We start from the raw sequence: 21428 nt of genomic DNA, 5'->3' as shown, positions 1-21428 counted from the left end.
AAAGCATACTTCCAAAGTTGTGGCAAAATGGCTTAAGGATAACAAAGTCAAGGTATTGGAGTGGCCATCACAAAACCCTGACCTCAATCCCATAGAAAATTTGTGGGCAGAACTGAAGAAGCGTGTGCGAGCAAGGAGGCCTACAAAACTGACTCAGTTACACCAGCTCTGTCAGGAGGAATGGGCCAAAAATCACCCAACTTACTGTGGGACGCTTGTGGAAGGCAACCCGAAACGTTTGACTCAAAAGGCAAAGCTAGCAAATACTAATTGAGTGTATGTAAACTTCTGACCCACTGGGAATGTGATGAAAGAAATAAAAGCTGAAATAAATCATTCTTCTCTCTACTATTATTCTGACATTTCACATTCTTAAAAATAATGTGGTGATCCTAACTGACCTAAGACAGGGAATTTTTACTAGGATTAAATGTCAGGAATTGTGAAATACTAAGTTTAAATGTATTTGGCTAAGGTGCACGTAAACTTCCGGCTTTAACTGTATATGAATACAGGGAGGCCTGTGTGATGGCCTTCTCTGAAACTTGGCTCTCGGAGGCGGTGCTCGACTCCGAAGTCACCCCTGACGGATTCACTATCACTCGTATGGACAGAGAAGCTACTGGTAAGGAGCAGAGAGGCGAAGTCTGCGTTCTGATAAATGATAGAGGGTGTAAAACTACGATCGCCAGGAAAAAAAATATGCATTCCTGATATAGAGCTACTATCAGTGTCACTATGCCCCTTCTACCTACCCCGTGAATTCCCCCAGCTTTTTTGGACAGTTGTTTATATCCATCCAAGAGCAAACAGCTCTGTAGCTGACAATTTTTTACCTCACTCGAGAGCTTGATGCGATTTCCCCTGATGTTCCCAAATTCATCATGGGTGATTTAAATAGCTGTACTTTTAAGCACACTGAGTACTTACACCCAGTATGTGACTTGTCTAACAAGGAAAAATAAGATCATTGACTTATGTTACGGCTCGGTCCCCAAAGCGTATTCATCCTTGGCCAGACCTCCACTGGGTGGATCAGACCATAACACTGTTTTCTACGACCAACTTATAGACAGTTACTCAAAAGGGATAAGGTGGTGGAAAAACAAATACAGGTGTGGGACAATGATAGTATTGATCAAATGCAGGGATGCTTTGATTGTACCGCCTGGAGTGTATTTGAAGAATCATCAGCTGACCTGAACGAGTTGACTAACGTAATATCTGGCTATATTGAATTCTGTGTTGATTTGGTGATCCCCCCCAAAAAACATGTAAGATATTTCCTAACAACAAACCATGGGTGACCAAAGAATTGAAAGTGGTGCTTAATAAGAAGAAACAAGTGTTTGCCTCCGGAGAATCCACTCGAAAGAAAAGAGGTACAGAGAGAGGTGAACAAAGCGATAAAAAAGGCGAGATGCAAGTACAAGGAAAAGGTGCAACAGATAATGTTACAGGGAGACTCTCGTTCTGCCTGGTTGGGCGTTAAGAATATGGCAAACGCCCCCTTCAAAAAGGTAGGTAACTTATCGACCCCTGCCTGGATGAGAGGGTGTGCCTCTCTACAGCCAATGAACTAAATTAGTTCTTCACCTGCTTTGAAACTGGGGTCACCCCCACTCCCCTGGCCTGTCTGGAGGAGGATGTCGTGGCAACCAAGAGCACGCTTGTCATCAATGAGGAAGTCGTACAACGAGTGTTCAAAAGCCCTGGAGCACGAAAGAGCCCGGGGCCTGATAACATAAGTGGTCGTGTCTTGAAACACTGTTCTACTCAGCTGTGCGGTGTCTTCTGCTCTCTTTCAGCAGTCTTTGGATACATTGGAAAGTCCATCTTTATGGAAAAAAAATCTATTGTTGTACCTGTCCCAAAAACCTCTCATCCGTCTGCATCAAATGATCTCTTGATTAAATCTCTTGAAAAAATCATCAAGGCTTACATCATCACCACCAGTCACCTTCTTGACCCCCTCCAATTTGCATAACGGTCAGAGGGACAGATGAGCCATCCCTTTGCTCTTACATCTGTTGTACGTGCATTTGGAGGGCAGTAAAACACATGTGCGTATTATGTTTGCAGATTTCTCCTCGGCATTTAACACAATCAATCCGTTGGTCCTTGCGGACAGACAGAGGAGTCTTCGTACTTGATGCTATGCTTATCACATGGATCATCAACTTCCTAACTGATAGGTCTCAACAGGTACAAGTTGGCAACACGCTCTCTGAGGTGCGCACTACTTTAGTTGGAACCCCACAGGGCAGTGTTCTTTCACCAGTACTATACATACTGTATACAGACAGCTGCCGGAGCCGGTTCCCAGGGCACCACCTGATCAAATATGCTGACGATACTGCTTTGGTCAGTCTTCTCGAAGGAGATGAGACGGAGCATGGACTGGCTCTGAATGATTTTACGGTCTGGTGTGAGTCATCCCATCTAATTTTAAATACGTCAAAAACAAAGGACATGGTGATTGACTTTCGAAGGAACACTACCATGCACACACGCCCATTGAAATAGCGGAGTACAAATACCTTGGGCTAGTCATTGATGGGCGGCAGGGTAGCCTAGTGGTTAGAGCGTTGGACTAGTAACCGAAAGGTTGCAAGATCAAATCCCCGAGCTGTCAAGGTAAAAATCTGTCGTTCTGCCCCTGAACAATGCAGTTAACCCACTGTTCCTAGGCTGCCATTGAAAATAAGAATGACTTGCCTAGTTAAATAAAGGTAAAATAAATTTTAAAAAACAACAAGCTGTCCTGGGATCAGTGTACTGATGCAATTCTTAAGAAAGGCCAACAGAGACTATTTCCTACGGAAACTGCACTTTCTTAATGTTGATCGAACCATCATGGTTCTCTTTTATAAATCATTCACTGAGAGCATTCGGTCCTACTGCTTGACCTGCTGGTTTGGGAAGGTTACACAGAAAAATAGGTTGGGCAAGACAGTCAGGACTTGCGGAAAAATCATGGGACTGCAACAGCAAGAACGCATCTCTCGACCTGGGCAGAGCCCTCCATAAGGTGAATAAAATGCTTCAGAGTTCAAGTAACAGACACATCTCAACATCAACTGTTCAGAGGAGACTGCGTGAATCAGGCCTTCATGGTCGAAATGCTGCAAAGAAACCACTACTAAAGGACACCAATAAGAAGAGACTTGCCTGGGCCAACAAACACGAGCAATGAACAATAGAGCGGTGGAAATCTGTCCTTTTGGTTTGACGAGTTCAAATGTGATATTTTTTGTTCCAACCGCCGTGTCTTTGTCAGACGCAGAATAGGCAAACAGATGATCTCCGGATGTGTGGTTCCCACCGTGAAGCATGGAGGCGGTGTGATGGTGATTTGCTGGTGACACTGTCTGTGATTTATTTACAATTCAAGGCACACTTAACCAGCATGGCTACCACAGCATTCTGCAGCCATACGCCATCGCATCTGGTTTGCGCTTAGTGGGACTATCATTTGTTTTTCAACAGGACAATGACCCAACACACCTCAAGGCTGTGCAAGGGCTATTTGACCAAGAAGGAGAGTGATGGAGTGCTGTATTAGATGACCTGGCCTCCACAATCACCTGACCTCAACCCAATTGAGATGTTTTGGTATGAGTTGGACTGCAGAATGAAGGAAAAGCAGCCAACAAGTGCTCAGCATATGTGGGAACTCTTTCAAGACTGTTGAAAAAGCATTTCAGGTGAAGCTGGTTGAGAGAATGCCAAGATTGTGCAAAGCTGTCCTCAAGGCAAAGGGTGGCTAAATCTAAAATACATAAAACACTTTCTTGGTTACTACATGATTCCATATGTGTTATTCCATTTGATGTCTTAACTATTATTCCACAATGTAGAAAACAGTACAAATAAAGAAAAACCCTTGAATGAGTAGGTGTCCAAACGTTTGACTGGTACTGTATATTGATTGTTATATTTTTCTTTATTTTAATGACTGTTCTCATTGCAAATCCTGTAACAGCAAACCCCCATGAGTATTTAAAGACAACTACTATTCATTTGAAAGGAATTCATTTGCCTATCAGCTTAAAAGAGAAAAGGTTCAGATTGCTCTCCTACAGGAAACATCTGACATGAGAAATTAACGTGAAATGGATAGGCAAAGTGTTTTACGTGTCATATAATTCTAAAAGCAGAGGCTGCCGTTCTTAGGTATAAAAAAACAACCCAGATTTCATCACTGGATAAGATTGTTAAGGATTCTTAAGATATGTGATTATTACTGGTTTTCTATATGGCGAGTATATTCAGCTGGGATCAATTTATTCTCCTAATATTTACGAAAATACCTTTTATTGCAAAACTTGTAAATTCTGTATTTTCACTGGCAACACCATTCTGTGTTTCAGGACGAGACTATACCTGTCCATTGAACCCACTGGGTCGATCAAAAACCTCCCAATCAGAAGGCATCTAGGATAACAAAGGGTATACATATATTTTATTTCATTTTCTGTGTAATTAATAAATAAATATACATACACATATATATATATACACATAAACACATATTTTTGTACCTTTACCCCCTTTTCGTAATATCCAATTGGTAGTTACAGTCTTGTCCCATCGCTGCAACTCCCCTACGGACTCGGGAGAGGTGAAGGTCAAGAGCCATACTTCCTCCGAAATGCGAATCGGCCAAGCCGCACTGCTTCTTGACACACTACTCACTTAACCTGGAAGCCAGCCGCACCAATGTGTCGGAGGAAACACCGTCCAGCTGGCGACCGGAGTCAGCTTACAGGCACCTGGCCCGCCACAAGGAGTTGCTAGAACGCAATGGGACAAGGAAATCCCGGCCGGCCAAACCCTTGCCTAACGACGCTGGGCTAAATGTGCCTCACAGGTCTCCAGGTCACGGCCGGCTGTGACACAGCCTGGGATCGAACCACACCTGAATTCATCGTCTATTTAAAGAATCAATGGAATCTCTATATGGAGAACGATGAAACATCCAACATATCTCCTTCAATAATTTGGGAAGCAGGCAAGACAGTTATGAGAGGGAATTTTTTGTAGTACTACATTGATTACTGCATTGTTGGGTTTAGACCTGGCAAGGCATTGAAGGCATTTCACTAATTGTGCACGTGACATTAAAACTAAGATTATTTAATCTTACAATTTAAAGAGAGAAAACATTAAAACTACAGTTGGACTTAGAATTAAATAAGGCAACTTGAAGATGAATTTAAAAAGACTTCAAAGAACTACAAGCTGCAAGATCAGCATTAGACTAACTGCTTACAAATAAATCAAAAGCATCTCTTTTCCAGGCTAGACACAGATTATATGAATATGGAAGTAAGCAAAGTCTCCTCCTCTCAAGACTGGCAAATAATATAACTGCACCAGATGCTATCCCTTCATTAAAGCATCAAATCAGGGGTGGAACGATTCAACACTAGAGAAATTAACTGTCGCTCTACAGCTCAGACTCCAGCAATAATCTGGCTGACATGCAATCCTTTCTGGATAAACTCTCTCTCCCAACAATACCTGTGGGAGACAGAATTACAATGTAAGAGATATCCGAAGAATAAATACAAGAGGCAATTAAACCCTTAAAAAACGGGAAATCCCCAAGTCCTGGTGGGTTTAGACCAGAGTTTTATAAGAATTGACAAGACTTAACAGAATCCCTATTTAGGAATGTATACAGACTCCTTTGCCAATGGCGAACTACCTCCAACTTTAAACCATGCTAATATTTATCTTATTCTTAAAGGTAAACCAGCAGAAGACTGCTTGAGCTATAGGCCTGTGCCCATTAATGTGGACAGTAAACTCTTATCTAAGACCCTAGCTAGGAGACTAGAAAGATTTCTACCACTTTAATTAAGCTGGTAGACGTTCATTGATAAATTTCATAAATCTCCTCAGCATAATACAATACGGTGAGCAATCACAACATAGAGCAGTGGGCCTATCACTGGATGCTTAGAAGGCATTTGACTGAGTAGAATGGCCATACCTATTTAAAGTACTTAAGTGGGAGAGAATTTCGTTAACTGGATAAAGTTGATATACCATGCCCCTCAGGCCAGTGATAACAAATGTAATGCAGTCACAGTTTTTTTTTGGGGGGGGGGGCATGTCAGGGCTGGCCCTGTCATTTGCCTTGGTATTAAAGCCCCTGGCAGAGGCTATACATACCCAGGAAGGTCTTACAGGTGTCAAGATTGTAAGACAAACCCACATGTCTCTATATGCAGATGATATTTTGTTATTAATTTCTAACCCAGAAATGTCCATTCCAATTCGTATTAAGAAGTTTAGTGATTGTTCTGGTTACAAAATACATATTTATAAAGTTATGCCCCTAGGGCGCTTGGGTGACTATTTGAACAAATTTCCATTCAATTAGACAAAAAAATTAAATAAACGTAAAAACTTAAAAACCTGCCCAACAGCAACTTACCATCTGTACTTAGAGCAGCTAAGGAAAACCTAGACAGGTTGATCGACTTGCCATTATCATGGCTGGCTGGAATTCCTCTGATGAAAATGAATGTTTTTCCAAGACTTTAGCATCCTCTCCAGATGGTGCCATTATATATTCACACACCGGAAAATACTTTTAATGCGCTCAATTAAGAAAAATAGGCTGAGAATGAGTAAACTGCAGCTACCATACAATTTAGGAGGCCTGGCACTACCTAATTTGCTATTTTATAACTGGGCATGTCATGCTCACATAATGGCTCAGAGATTAACCTTGCTCTAACTGGGTCAGTAATGACTGCTGCTTCACATTTCCATATGCATTTAAATCAGTTTCATGACTGGTAACAGAAACTCAGTCAGCACAGAAGTCTTTGTGTGCAGTTTGAAGGAAGTTGCTAACTAACGCTAGCGCAATTGCTAACTAGTGTTAGAGCAATGACTCGAAGTTCATGGGTATCTGATAGCATGTTAGTAGATACCCATGGACTTTCAGTCATTGCTCTAACGCTAGTTAGCATTGGTCCACGAAACTAGCTCTAAGTTCCTACAGACATAAAAATGGTATCCACGAGTTTCTGACTCTGGGGAATTAGGTAAACGGCCTCATTGCTAAATCTGGAGAGATATTTGCAAACACCTTGGGAGAAAGGATTACTTCTCCGCTCTGACTCCCCTTATTAACAACAAGGTCTTCCCCCTGGTGTTTCTAACAGCATTTTCCACCTCTGGTAACAGAAAGGTAAAAGGTCAATAGAGATATTTGATGGTGATATTGCTATTGTTTCAGCAAATCCAACAAAAATGTGCTGTATCACACAGACAATTCTATGCGTATCTTATTGAATCCAAGATGGTGTTCCCCCCACAGAACCCAATACGAACCACAGTTGACAAAATTGTATTGCAATTTTTATGTTGTCATATACACTAATGTTGAAAATAACACAAGTGCTCTGATTAGGGTATGGGAAACAGAGCTGGAAAGAGGCCCAGAAATTCAAAACTGGATAAAAGATGTGCTCGAGGCATGACAATTGTTCATCTGCAAGGTGCAAGAGATACAATATAAAGATTATGCAAAAGGTTCATATGACTCCCATTATATGTAATAAAATGAATGCAAAATCATCTGATACCTGTAATATGTGTAAGAAGGAAAAAGCCACTCATGGCTATCTGTTTTGGACTTGTCCATTAATTACAAATTTCTAGGAATGGATAAAGGAATTCCATTCTAGGAATTCCATTCTAGGAATGGATAATGCATAAGTGTCATTGGAAATAGGCCCTCATTTACCATAGCACAGCTCAATCTTTAAAAAAAAATACTCTTTGTTGGCCGCAAATGTATTCTCCTTAACTGTATGAACTGCCAGCCACTAACAATAAAATCAGGGGAATTATGAGGTCTTTAAAGTGCTGCCACTGGAGAAAATTAGCACTATATTTAGGAACAAGGAAAGAGATTTCTTCACAATATTGGATCTCTTCCCCCTAAACTTTCAGATACCCTAAGAAGTGTCAATATACAAATACTATGGGTCTTTCGTTGATACAACTGGACCCTGGCCCTCTTGACTCCGCTTTCTTGTATGGAATACATTTTGTGGTATAGCTATCTGTAAGGCAAGGCCTCAATACTCCGTTAGGGGTATTTTGTTTTCTATATACACTACAGCCACACCCTTTGCAACAGTCAAATTAAGGAAGGCATGTATGGGAAAAAAGATCGTTAGAGGCAATGAAACATTGTAAGAGAGCAGAGAACTCAAAGTGAATGTACAATTGTTAGTGTGTTTTTGTTTGCTCTCATTGTTTTGTTATGCTATGTTTTGTTACCGTTTGTTTTTTGGAAATCAAATATATGTACATATGTACAATTTGTTTATGATGTTGACCTGAAAGGAAAACAAAAAAAATTAAGATATTTTTTAAAAGGTTTGGGGCAGGCTTTCATTGACCAGTGAGTTGTCAAGCCCTCGTACAGACCAACAACGGTATAATTCATAGAAAGCCTGCCTCTTTACACTAACGGCAGGTGTGCGCCCATAATTCCCGCTGTCAAAATAGAACAAATATATCTGACACCCACAAAGCAACAGCGAGTGCACTAAGATTTATGTTTGCATTTGGATTGTTAAAATAGAGCCCTCAAGGCATCTACAACTAGGTTCGGTTTGTTCCTAGCAGAACTTGGTTAGGTGAAGCGAACGTCTGCCTCGCATACTCCCTCAAGATCTTTGGTCAAAAAACAAGGGAAAAAAATTGTCAATATTAAAAGTTGTTTGTCCCACTTGAGACTAGGCCTGGGCGGTATACCGTATTTTATGATATACCGGTATTGATGCAGGGACCAGTTTGGGTTTTTACTTTACCTTCTACAACGGTATTTGAATGTTTGGTTTGTTAAATGTGATACGCCATGTGTAATGTCAATTTTTATAGTTTACTTCGCTACTTGAGTCATCTCTCTCCCCTCTTTCTCTCCGTGCCACTTTCCACACAGACTTAGCCACGCTCCCTGTCACTCAAGGAGCACATTTGATGTTCTTCAACCACGAGACACTTGCGTTCAGTCTGCATGGCCAACGCAGCACATGTAACAATGTTGATGACAACAATGCTGTTTTCACTTTCCTTCTTAATATAAATACACTAGTGTTCTATAATGACACTATTAGTTTGTGTTTCTGTTAGGAATTTTGTTAATAATAACTAAAACAATTTCTAGATTTAGATAAAACTATAACTAATTGAACTCTGCACGCCTAGTGAAAAGAAATTTGTGCTGTGGGTTATAAAGTAAGCAAAAAGGGTCGTTAAACTATGGTTGAACTGACCCAACTTAGCCCTGAGATGTTTAAATAAGGCAGTGAGTAACTTTTTAGGTCTTCCATTATCTTGAGTTAAAGATAATCTGCTAAAGTGGTAATAAAGTGGTAATAAGTCTGCTAAAGTGGTAATAAATTATAGTGAGCCTTCAGGAGAATAGATTATATTGTGTGTCATGTGTGTGCGCTGGGAAGTTGGAATGAACTTTTGAACCTGTTTTATATTGGTCAGGAGGAGGAGATTTATTCTGTAACCTATGACGTCATATCTTGTATATAAACTGTTGTTTATGGTCAAATGGTAGCGTGCTCCGAGAATAAATACTATTATCTAATTTTAATAAGACTGTATCCTGTCTATTTTATGTTAATAAGTATCTTACAAATTCTTATAAATAGACAGATTGATTTTAATTAATGAGTACATTAGAGGAATTATTTAATTCCCTTAACAGTTTCTTACATCAGCATGTTGTTTGTGCAACAGCATCTTCTAAATCAAAGAGGAATATGCAAAGCAAGAGTATGTTAGCTACATGAAGTAGCTAAGAGAATACATGCAATGTAGCCAAAGCTTATAGGGTCCCCTAGGAAACACTTATCAGCACTTTAGTTCCTACCCTGTCACAAAAACTCCTCCCTGGCATTTTAATTCGTTGTCATCTCAAACACTGTATTCAAAGTATTATATTCTAACTATAGAATTAGAATAGTCATTCTATTTCCATGATTCCAACAGTTTTGCTCTAATTAGCAAGTCAAATCGCGATTGCAACATTTGGTTAAAAATAAGTCCTAGATTATTTGCCCATACCGTGCAGCCCTACGTGGCAGTGTAGGAATTATCTCAATTGAGCAGTGGTGTAAAGTACTTAAGTAAAACTACTTTCAAGTACTACTCAAGTAATTTTTTTTGGTATCTGTACTTTACAATTTTTATTTTTGACAACTTTTACTTCACTACATTCTTAAAGAAAATACTGTACTATTTACGCCACACATTTTCCCTGACAACTAAAAGTACTCGTTACATTTTGAATGCTTAGCAGGAGAGGAAAATGGTCCAAATCACATACTTGTCAAGGGAACATCCCTGGTCATCTACTGCCTCTGATCTAGAGGACTCACTAAACACAAATGCTTTGTTTGTAAATTATGTCTGAGTGTTGGAGTGTGCCCCTGGCTATCCTAAAATATAAAAAAACAAGAAAATGGAATTTGAAATTACTTATACTTTAACTTTGATACTTAAGTATATTTTAAAATAAAATACTTTTAGACTTTTATTCAAGCAGTATTTTACTGGGTGACTCACTTTTACTTAGTAATTTTCTATCAAAGTATCTTTACTTTTACTCAAGTATGACAATTGGGTACTTTTCCACCACTGCAATTGAGCGCAGGAAATGCAGAAATTATAAAAGTGCTGAAATTTGTTTTGGTTGAAGTTGAATTGAACAGTATAAAACAAATCAGAATGGCTAAAGACTCATTGATATCACTTAGAATGTATGTGTTACCACCCTAGGATCACTCACTACTCATAAGCAAATGTAGAACTTTTATTATTCAAAAACCAAAAATATCGTCAAATACAGTCATACCGTCCATTTTATTTTAAATACCGTGATATAATACTTTGGCCATATCGCCCAGCCCTACTTGAGACAATGTATCAATAACATACCCAGTAAAACTTCCTAAAAATAGCCATAAACAATCTAAGATAAATGAAGAAATCTATCATTAACTTCTCTAGGGTAGCTGAGACGCTAACGTCCCACCAGGCCAACATCCGGTGAAACTGCAGAGCGCTAACATTTTAAATACACCATTCATTGGATTAAACATTCTTGTAAATACATGTATCTTACATCATTTAAAAGATGAACGTCTTATTAATCCAGCCGCTTTGTCAGATTTCAAAAAGGTTTACTGCAAAAGCAAACATGCGATTTTCTGAGGACGGCGCCCCACACACACAAGTAATACTAGCATTTTCCAACCAAGCATTAGCGTCACGAAGGTCAGAAATAACAATAAAATAAATCGCTTACCATAGAAGATCTTCCTCTGGTGGCAATGCCAAGTGTCCTAACTACACAGTGAATGTTCGTTTTGTTTGATAAAATCCATTTTTATAGCCTAACACGAAACATTTGTAAACCGGTTGTGTCGTGATTTCCGTCTCATTCCACTTTGGACGAAGCGTTCGTGGTAATTACACACACTAAACAAACGTTTATCCAGTCATGGTTGGTTTCATTGCAATCCTCTGGTTCCTCTGGTGCAATCCTCTGGCAATCCCCTAACACAACCATACATGATGGCTCTTTTCCCGGGATGTATTGACCGAAACAAACCGATTGGAAGACACCAATCAATGACCTCATTGCGCACCAATGGTAGGACCGGTCTATCGTTGATTGACTGTATTTTGGCCCAATGACCACTGATCATCTTGAAATCTAGCTTGGAAGATAGCCAATGAGCTGAGGTAAACGGCAATATGTAATGGTTATACGTTTGAAGACCAGCCTTTGTCGTACACTCTGGCGTAAAAGAGGTTCATTCGCCATTGCAAATCCTACTTGACGGAGCCACGAGGAGTGTAACGCATAGCAGTACATATTCAATAGCATTTTCAACAAGTTTATATATTTAAATTATGGCGAATAAATCAGGAAAAGCTAAAACAAAGTCTAGAGTCTGTGAACACCACAACCAAAAACAGAAAACGTATGTTTAATTCCTTGTATTTTCTTCTACCAGATCTATTGTGTTATATTCTCCTACATTCAATTCACATTTCCACAAAATTCAGAGTGTTTCCTTTCAAATGATACCAAAAATATGCATATCCTTGCTTCTGAGCCTGAGCTACAGGCAGTTAGATTAGGGTATGTCTTTAGGCGGAAATTGAGAAGAAGGGGGGATGCCCCAAAGAAGTTCATTGAAGTTTTTGCTGAGGAGGTCTATATTCGCACAATTTTAGATCTAACTAAGATGTTTGGCGAAATATTTCAAGCGGAAAAAAATTGCAGGAAAGGTAGTCTCCTCTCGTTGAATGACAAACATTTAATTGAAGCATCCTTACTGTTGACCACTCACAAAGGGGCGTAGACGTTGACTACCGAACTTCGGCTTACCTCATGAAAAAAATGTGCACTTGAACAGCCAAAAGAAACCCTGCCGAATACAACATTTCTGCAAACGGTGTCGACTGGTAAGCATAGAGTAAGCTTTAGAATCCCTCATCGTACCACATACAGATTTCCATTACAGCTGTATGCTTAGAAAGTTAATTGAATCCTAATCTGTCAAAATAAACATCAATTTTGACACACCAGTGTTGGGGGTAAAGCGAAAGCGTGTGAGCAGTTGCTAACTAACTGGAAGTAATTTCAGCTAGTTAGCTAACTAACCTGGCTAACTGTGGGGCAAAAACAATGTATAGTTAGTTAGCTATAACACTGCCCTGTGCTAGCAAACATGACGCTGCCACCAAAACTGGCAAGGTATTTCTAGGCAATGTTTACATTTTGATGTTTTGTCTGCACTTTCCAAGCATAGTGACATAAGTTACAGTTGAAACGTGCTACTTACCCCAGCCGTGTGGCAGCGGCCCAAGTGGGTCAAACTCTTTGTTTGCTGCAGCTATTTGCTGATCCTGGAGCTACAATGGAGAAACAAGGAGGTGAAATTAGCAGAGTTTACAGTACATGTGTTGAATAATGCTTCTTTACAATAGTAGAAGGGAGGGAACCTGTGTGGGGGTTGACAACTCACACCCTGTCGTATATGTAAGTATAAGAGGATTCTCTTTTCCCTTCCAGTATTGGCGAAAGGAATGTCCTTTGTTAACAGACACCCACCGAAACTCTAACACGTTAAAAAGTGAATACTGGATCAATATTTCTAACATAAGAACGTGGGGAATTGTCAGAGATGATCTACAGAAAACAAATGTCATATAGGCTGTTATTTTGTGATGTCATAAAAACTTTGACGATATACTGTAACTTGAAAAGTATACACACTATATGCACAAAGTTTTCATTCAATACGTTGGACATATAAAAAATTATAAAAGTGTTTTTGTTAAGAGAGGGCTGATTAGCCTAAAAACCCATGCTGTAGCTCTGTTCAAGACTACATGACCAGTCTTGGAGCCATGGGCAACTAAGGAGGTCATTGTGACCTCTTGTGGACAATCAGAGCCTTACAAGCGCGCCAAATGAATATCCAACGAACTACCTTTCCAGGGTGGCCCGGTTCCGAGAGCTACACCGCGGCATCCCACAAAAATACATTCATGATTTCTTACTCCAAGCGGGCAGCGGTTCATGTGCAAAGTATATGATTACTGTGAGAGTAGGTTCTAAATGTACCAAAGTATTATGTCTCTGTCCCTCTCTGCCCCCCCTCTCTCCATCTCTGTTGTAACAAGCCATCATATTATGTCAGTCTGCTAGGGACCTGTTTGCTTCGTATTAAGTTTCTAGTCAATAATCTATACAGTGTGTGTGTTTATCCTTTGTTATTATTTAGTTAGCTAATAAATAAATAATTTAACCAATTTGTGTAGTGCTGAATCATAAGTAAGGCTAGGGTTTTTGCAGATGCAAGGAGGATACAACGTTCAGAATGATGATATGAGGTGATGATTAATAAGTTGACTGTTATCAATGTAATAGATATATACCTTCTTGAGTTTAATTCGGGAGATGGTAACTCTTTAAACAACTTTTTCCGTGGTGCTCAAAATCCTAATGAGTTAATTGTTTTACACTATGAATTTAAAAACGGGTAACAATTAAACATAGTCAGAGACAACAGTCCTCAGATTAATCAAGGTCACGTCACGACAGTGGCCCAATCCCATTTCCACCCCTAGACCCTATGCCCTATACACTTGTGGAGATCTGAGATGATTTGACAGGTGTAAGCAATTTGGTAATAGTTTCAACTTGCCACTTTGATAAGCTAGGAGGTTCTAAGGCTAAGTTTCACCATATTGCCTACACCTTTCAAATAATCTCAGATCTCCACAATTTAGGATTGTGCCAGTGCAGGGAAGTGAACAAGTGCACACTTTGGGAGGAAGAAGAGAGTATTGCAAGGTAGCCTGTGTCTTACCCCAAAAATGAACCTCTGGTTGAACTGCTGCATGGCCCCCTGCAGCTGGCTGCGCTGGTGCTGCCACTCCTCATAGTTGCGCACAGACTCCTGCGTGGGGCGCTGCCACGTGGTGGTCCGGGTGATGTGGTCCACGAAGTACACCCTGCCCATGGGGTCCACACGCCGCTCCCAACTACACGGGACAGGAGGGGAGAGGCGAGTGAATTTTGTATGACGGCAAAATTATGAAGGCCCTGGTTGAATAGTTCAGAAATAAGGATCCATTTCCAGTCCACCTTTCTTGAAGTAATCACAGATCTGAAACCGTTGGATTGGTGTAAGTAATAGGGTGGTAACCTTGCTTACATCTATCCATTAACTTATACACCAAGTGTACAAAACATTAAGAACACCTTCCTAATATTGAGTTGCACTGCCACTTTTGCCATCAGATCAGCCACAAATTGTTGGTGAATGGACTCTACAAAGTGTTGAAAGCATTCCACAGGGATGCTGGCCCACATTGACTCCAATGCTTCCCACAGTTGTGTCAAGTTGGCTGGATGTCTTTGGGAGGTGGACCATTCTTGACACACAGGAAACTGTTGAACATGAAAACCCAGCAGTGTTGCAGTTCTTGACACCTATCACCTGGCACCTATTATTATACCCCGTTAAAAGGCAATTCAATATTTTGTCTTGCCCATTCACCCTCTGAATGGCACACATACAACGCATGTCTCAATTGTCTCTAGGCTTAAAAACCCTTCTTTAACCTATTGTCTCCCATTCAGCTACACTGATTGAAGTGGATTTAACAAGTGACATCAATAATGGATCAAAGATTTCACCTGGATTCACCTGCCCAGTCTGTCGTGGAAAGAGCAGGTGTTCATGTTTCGTACACTCAGTGCACAGTGATTCGGAAAGTATTCAGACGCCTTGACTTTTTCCACTTTTTGTTACTTTACAGCCTTATTCTAAAATGCAATAAATAAAAATCCCCAGCAATCTACACACAGTAACCTATAATGAAAAATTTGTTTGAAAAATTAAAAACTGAAATAGCTTATAACATTTGTACTCAGACTCTGTGCTATGAGACTCAAAATTGGGCTCAGGTGCATCCTGTTTCCATTGATCATCCTTGAGATGTTTCTACAACTTGGGAGTCCACTTGTGGTAAACTCAATTAATTGGACATTTGGAAAATTTGGAAAATAAACACCTGTCTATCTAAGGTCCCACAATTGACAGTGCATGTCAGAGCAAAAACTAAGCCATGAGGTCGAAGGAACTGTCTGTAGAGATCCGAGACATGATTGTGTCGAGGCACAGATCTGGGGAAGGGTACCAAAACATTTCTGGTCATTGAAGGATTGAAGGTCACCAAAAGAACACAGTGGCCTCCATCATTCTTAGATGGAAGAAGATTGGAACCACCAAGACTCTTCCAGGAGCTGGCCACCCAGCCAAACTGAGCAATTGGGGGAGAAGGGCCTTGGTCAGGAAGGTGACTGAGAACCTGATGGTCACTCTGACAGAGCTCCAGAGTTCCTCTGTTGAGATGGAAAAACCTCCCAAAAGGACAACCATCTCTGCAGCACTCCATCAATGAGCCCTTTACGGTAGGGTGGCCAGACGGAAGCCACTCCTCAGTGAAAGGCACATGACAGCCGCAATGGAGTTTGCCAAAAGGCACCTAAAGACTCTCAGTCCATGAGAAACAAGATTCTCTGGTCTGATGAAACCAAGATTGAACTATTTGGCCTGTATGCCGAGAGTCATGTCTGGAGGAAACCTGGCACCATCCCTACGGTGAAGCATGATGGCGGCAGCATCATGTGGTGGGGATGTTTTTCAGCGGCAGGGACTAGGAGACTAGACAGAATCGAGGGAAAGATGAACGGAGCAAAGTACAGAGAGATCCTTGATGAAAACCTGTTTCAGAGAGCTCAGGACCTCAGACTTGGGCGAAGGTTTACCTTTGAACAGGACAACGACCCTAAGCACACAACCAAGACAACGCAGGAGTTGATTCGGGACAAGTGTCTGAATGTCTTTGAGTGGCACAGTCAGAGCCCGGACTTGAACCCGATAGAACATCTCTGGAGAGACCTGAAAATAGCTGTGCAGCAACACTCCCCCATCCAACCTGACAGAGCTTGAGAGGAGAAGAACGGGAGAAACTCCCCAAATACAGGTGTGCCAAGCTTGTAGAGTCATACCCAAGAATACTCAAGGCTGTAATCGCTGCCCAAGGTGCTTAAACAAAGTACTGAGTAAAGGGTCGGAGTACTTATGTTAATGTATATCTGTTTTTAATTTGTAATAAATTGGTAAACATTTATAAAAACCTGTTTTTGCTCTGTTATTATGGGGTATTGTGTGTAGATTGATGAGGGGGGGGAAATAATTTGACATTTTAGAATAAGGCTGTAACCTAACAAAATGTGACCCATTTCAGGAAACTAGGCATATAGCCATTTGAATGGAAACAAAAAAAATTCAAAATGCTTTTTTTGGCAGAAATGCCTTCTGGAACATGTAAACTTTCATGTGCCTTAACAAACTTGTATGCCATCTGTAAATACGAATGAAATTGTTAATTCGAAGCATAGTTGGTTTAGCCACAGAAAAAGTAAGCAACCTTCCCGCTAGCCATGATTGGCTGAGATAATGAGTGGGCTGGACATGCCGAGATGAGTTCGGATTGGTCTGCCATATAGCACACTTCTGTCTCTTTGAGCTGGTTAGTGTGTGTGTAGGTAATCCTAACACAGCTATTTTATTTAAATATATTGCTTAGTAGAACTGTATAAATCAAATCAAAATTTATTTGTCACATGCGCTGAATACAACAAGTGTAGACCTTACCTTACTTACAAGCCCTTAACCAACAACGTAGTTCAAGAGAATTAATAAAATTCTTTTTTTTATCTAATCAATCAAAAAGTAACAATACATTTACATAACAATAACGAGGTTATATACAAGGGGTTGCTCTCCATTTTCTGGAGGACCGAGTTTTGAAATCAGTGGAATTAGAGTATGACAGCTAAGGAGATGGAGAAAACACCTGTCTCTGGATTACATCTTCAAACTAAGGGCAACCGCGACAGGGAGAAGCGTCCAACCATCCAGAAGCGGCACTCTTAGTGGCTGGGGACTTGAATGCAGGCAAACTTAAATCAGTTTGACCAATTTTTTTATCAGCATGTCACATGTGCAACAAGAGGTAAAAAAACAAAAATAAAATAAAAAAATAAAATAAAACTCTAGACCACCTTTACACCACACACAGAGATGCATACAAAGCTCTACCCCGCCCTCCATTTGGCAAATCTGACCATAATTCTATCCTCCTCATTCCTGCTTACAAGCAAAAACTAAAGTAAGAAGTACCAGTGACTCGCTCAATACGGAAGTGGTCAGATGATACAAATGCTACGCTACAGGACTGTTTTGCTAGCACAGACTGGAATATGTTCCGGGATTCATCCAATGGCATTGAGGAGTATACCACCTCAGTCACCGACTTCATCAATAAGTGCATCGACGACGTCATCCCTACAGTGACCGTATGTACATAGAGGTCGACCGATTAGGAGGACCAATTATTGATTACCGATTATTGGAGGACCAAAAAAAGACAATACCGATTAATTGGCCCATTTTATATATATTTGTAATAATGCCAATTACAACAATATTGAATTAACAGTTTTATTTTAACTTGTTATAATACATAAATAAAATCAATTTAGTCTCAAATAAATAATAAAACATGTTTAATTTGGTTTAAATAATGCCAAAACACAGTGTTGGAAAAGAAAGTAAAAGTGCAATATGTGCCATGACAAAAAACTAACGTGAGAACATATGAAAGCTGGTGGTTCCTTTTAACATGAGTCCTCAACATTCGCAGTTAAGAAATTTTAGGTTGTAGTTATTATAGGAATTACAGGACTATTTCTCCCTATACCATTTGTATTTCATTTACCTTTGACTATTGGATGTTCTTATAGGCACTATAGTATTGCCAGCCTAATCTAGGGAGTTGATAAGCTTGAACTCATAAACAGCGCTGTGCTTCAAGCATTGCGAAGAGCTGCTGGCAAACGCAGGAAAGTGCTGTTTGAATGAATGCTTACGAGCCTGCTGCCGCCTACCACTGCTCAGTCAGACTGCTCAATCAAATCATAGACTTAATTATAATATAATAAACACAGAAATACGAGCTTTAGGTCATTAATATGGTCAAATCCGGGAACTATCATTTCGAAAAACAAAACATTTATTCTTTCAGTGAAATACGGAACCGTTCTGTATTTTATCGAAAGGGTGGCATCCCTCAGTCAAAATATTGCTGTTACATTGCACAACCTTCAATGCTATGTCATAACTATGTAAAACTCTGGCAAATTAATTAGGTTTATGTTAGGACGAAATGGTCTTCACACAGTTAGCAACGAGCCAGGCGGCACAAAATGCTGCATATACCCTGACTCTGCTTGCACTAAAGGCAAGAGAAGTGACACAATTTCCTGCTAAAATGAATTTCTTTTAACTAAATATAAACTAAATATTCTTTTAACTAAAAAAAAATACTTGTGTATTGATTTTAAGAAAGGCATTGATGTTTATGGTTAGGTACATTGGTGCAACGACAGTGCTTTTTCGCGAATGCGCTTGTTATATCATCACCCGTTTGGCGAAGTAGACTGTGATCCGATGATAAATTAACAGGCACCGTATTGATTATATGCAACGGAGGACAAGCTAGTTAAACTAGTAATATCATCAACCATGTGTAGTTAACAAGTGATTATGTTAAGAGTCATTGTTTTTTATAAGATAAGTGTAACGCTAGCTAGCAACTTACCTTGGCTCCTTGCTGCAATCGCGTAACAGGTGGTCAGCCTGCCACGCAGTCTCCGCGTGGCGTGCAATGTAATCAGCGTCCAAAAATGCCGATTACCGATTGTTATGAAAACTTTAAAATCGGCCATGGTCGACCTCTAGTACATATCCCAACCAGAAGCCATGGATTACAGGCAACATCCGCATCGAGCTAAAGGCTAGAGCTGCCGCTTTCAAGGAGTGGGACACTAATCTGGACACTTATGAGAAATCCCGCTATGCCCTCAGATGAACCATCAAACAAGCAAAGTGTCAATACAGGAGTACGATTGAATCGTACTACACCGGCTCTGACACTCGTCAAATGCGGCAGGGCTTGAAAACTATTACGGACTACAAAGGGAAACCAAGCCGCAAGCTGCCCAGTGACGCAAGCCTACCAGGTGAGCTAAAAGCATGCACAAGAGCACCAGCTGTTCTGGATGACTGTGTGATAACGCTCTCGGTATCTGATGTGAGCAAGAACTTTAAACAGGTCAACAGTCACAAAGCCGCGGGGCCAGACGGATTACCAGGACGTGTACTCAAAGCATGCGCGGACCAACTGGCAAGTGTCTTCACTGGCATTTTCAACATCTCCCTGACCAAGTCTGTAATACGTACATGTTTCAAGCAGACCACTATATAGTCTCTGTGCCCAATGAAGCGAAGGTAACCTGCCTAAATGATTACCGCCCGTGCACTCACGTTGGTAGCCATGAAGTGCTTTGAAAGGCTGGTCATGGCTCACATCAACAGCATCATCCCGGATACCCTAGACCCACTCCAATTCACATACCGCCCCAACAGATCCACTGATGATGCAATCTCATTCGCACTTCACACTGCCCTATCCCACCTGGACAAAAGGCACACCTATGTGAGAATGCTGTTTATTGACTACAGCTATCTGGGTCCCCAGATATTCAAAAAGTTCTACAGCCGCACCATCGAGAGCATCATGACTGGTTGCATCACCGTCTGGTCTGGCAACTGCTCTGCATATGACCGTAAGGAGCTACAGAGGGTAGTGAGTACAGCCCAGTACATCACTGGGGCCAAGCATCCTGCCATCCAGGATCTATATAATAGGCGGTGTCAGAGGAAAGCCCATAAAATTGTCAGAGACTCCAGTCACCCAAGTCATAGACTGTTTTCTTTGCTACCGCACGGCAAGTAGTACCGGAGCGCCAAGTCTAGGGCCAAAAGGCTCCTTAACAGCTTCTACAGTTGTTCCTCTTTTAAAAGTTGTGTCATACATTCACTGGCATGTTATTTAGTTGTCAGCCATTATTACATTAATGCAAATTAGTGCTAGTTTGATCACCAGAGGGCAACTTTGAGAAGCATTGATAGTCTCCCATATTGGCATTAGAGAATAAAAAAAAAAAAATTGTATTAACATAGTACATTGGATTGATTTGAAGAAATTTGGTTTAATTAAGTTGATTAATATTGTGGTGTTTCTATTCCGAGAAAAATGTAAAACTCCGGGTTTCTGTTATGATAGAATGGAAAATATTGCGCTGTACAACGTGGCGGTTGGGAGTAGGCTACAGCATAAAAAGATTGGAGGATTCTAAATTAATATCTAAGGGGCAAAACATTTCCACACTCTAATTGTAGTGTAACCAATACTAATTTCGCCTATGGTAGGCCTACAGTATATCTAAAAGATTTGTTATCAATGACGTGACTCTAACCCAATGATTACATTTAGAAGATTGGAGGATTCTAAATTAATATCTAAGGGGCATTTCCTGGGGCTTTTACATAATTCCAAATTAATTAATAATCAATTTGTTTAAAAAGTAACAATATTTGGAAATTTCCTTTTTATTTAAGCTAGAGTGAGTGAGAAAAAAGACGTTCTTGAACATGGGGTGAGACATTCTCAATTATTTGTAAATAAAGCCAGTTTGTTATTTAGAATTATATTTCTGGAGAAACCTAACTTGATTATTAAGCAGCCATCACCTGCTTATATTCAGTCAGCACATACAGTTGAAGTCAGAAGTTTACATACACCTTAGCCAAATACATTTAAACTCAGTTTTTCACAATTCCTGACATTTAATCCCAGTAAGAATTCCCTGTCTT

At 40.3% G+C, this 21428-nt stretch overlaps 1 protein-coding gene across 1 annotated transcript in view; it reads right to left on the bottom strand.

Annotated features, from left to right (window-relative positions):
* The window catches only part of LOC120064371 (E3 ubiquitin-protein ligase Itchy-like), a 69958-nt gene that overhangs the window by 23438 nt on the left and 25092 nt on the right, over window positions 1-21428 (bottom strand). The window contains exons 10-11 of the mRNA XM_039014912.1: window positions 14445-14619; window positions 12912-12981 (exon numbers count right to left, since the gene is read on the bottom strand). Of these exons, the coding sequence (XP_038870840.1) occupies window positions 12912-12981; window positions 14445-14619 (245 nt within the window). The remainder of the gene's footprint in view (window positions 1-12911; window positions 12982-14444; window positions 14620-21428) is intronic.

This window comes from Salvelinus namaycush, chromosome 2, assembly GCF_016432855.1.
Source record: "Salvelinus namaycush isolate Seneca chromosome 2, SaNama_1.0, whole genome shotgun sequence".
NCBI lineage: Eukaryota > Metazoa > Chordata > Actinopteri > Salmoniformes > Salmonidae > Salvelinus > Salvelinus namaycush.
This window is presented reverse-complemented; position numbering and strand designations above follow the sequence as displayed.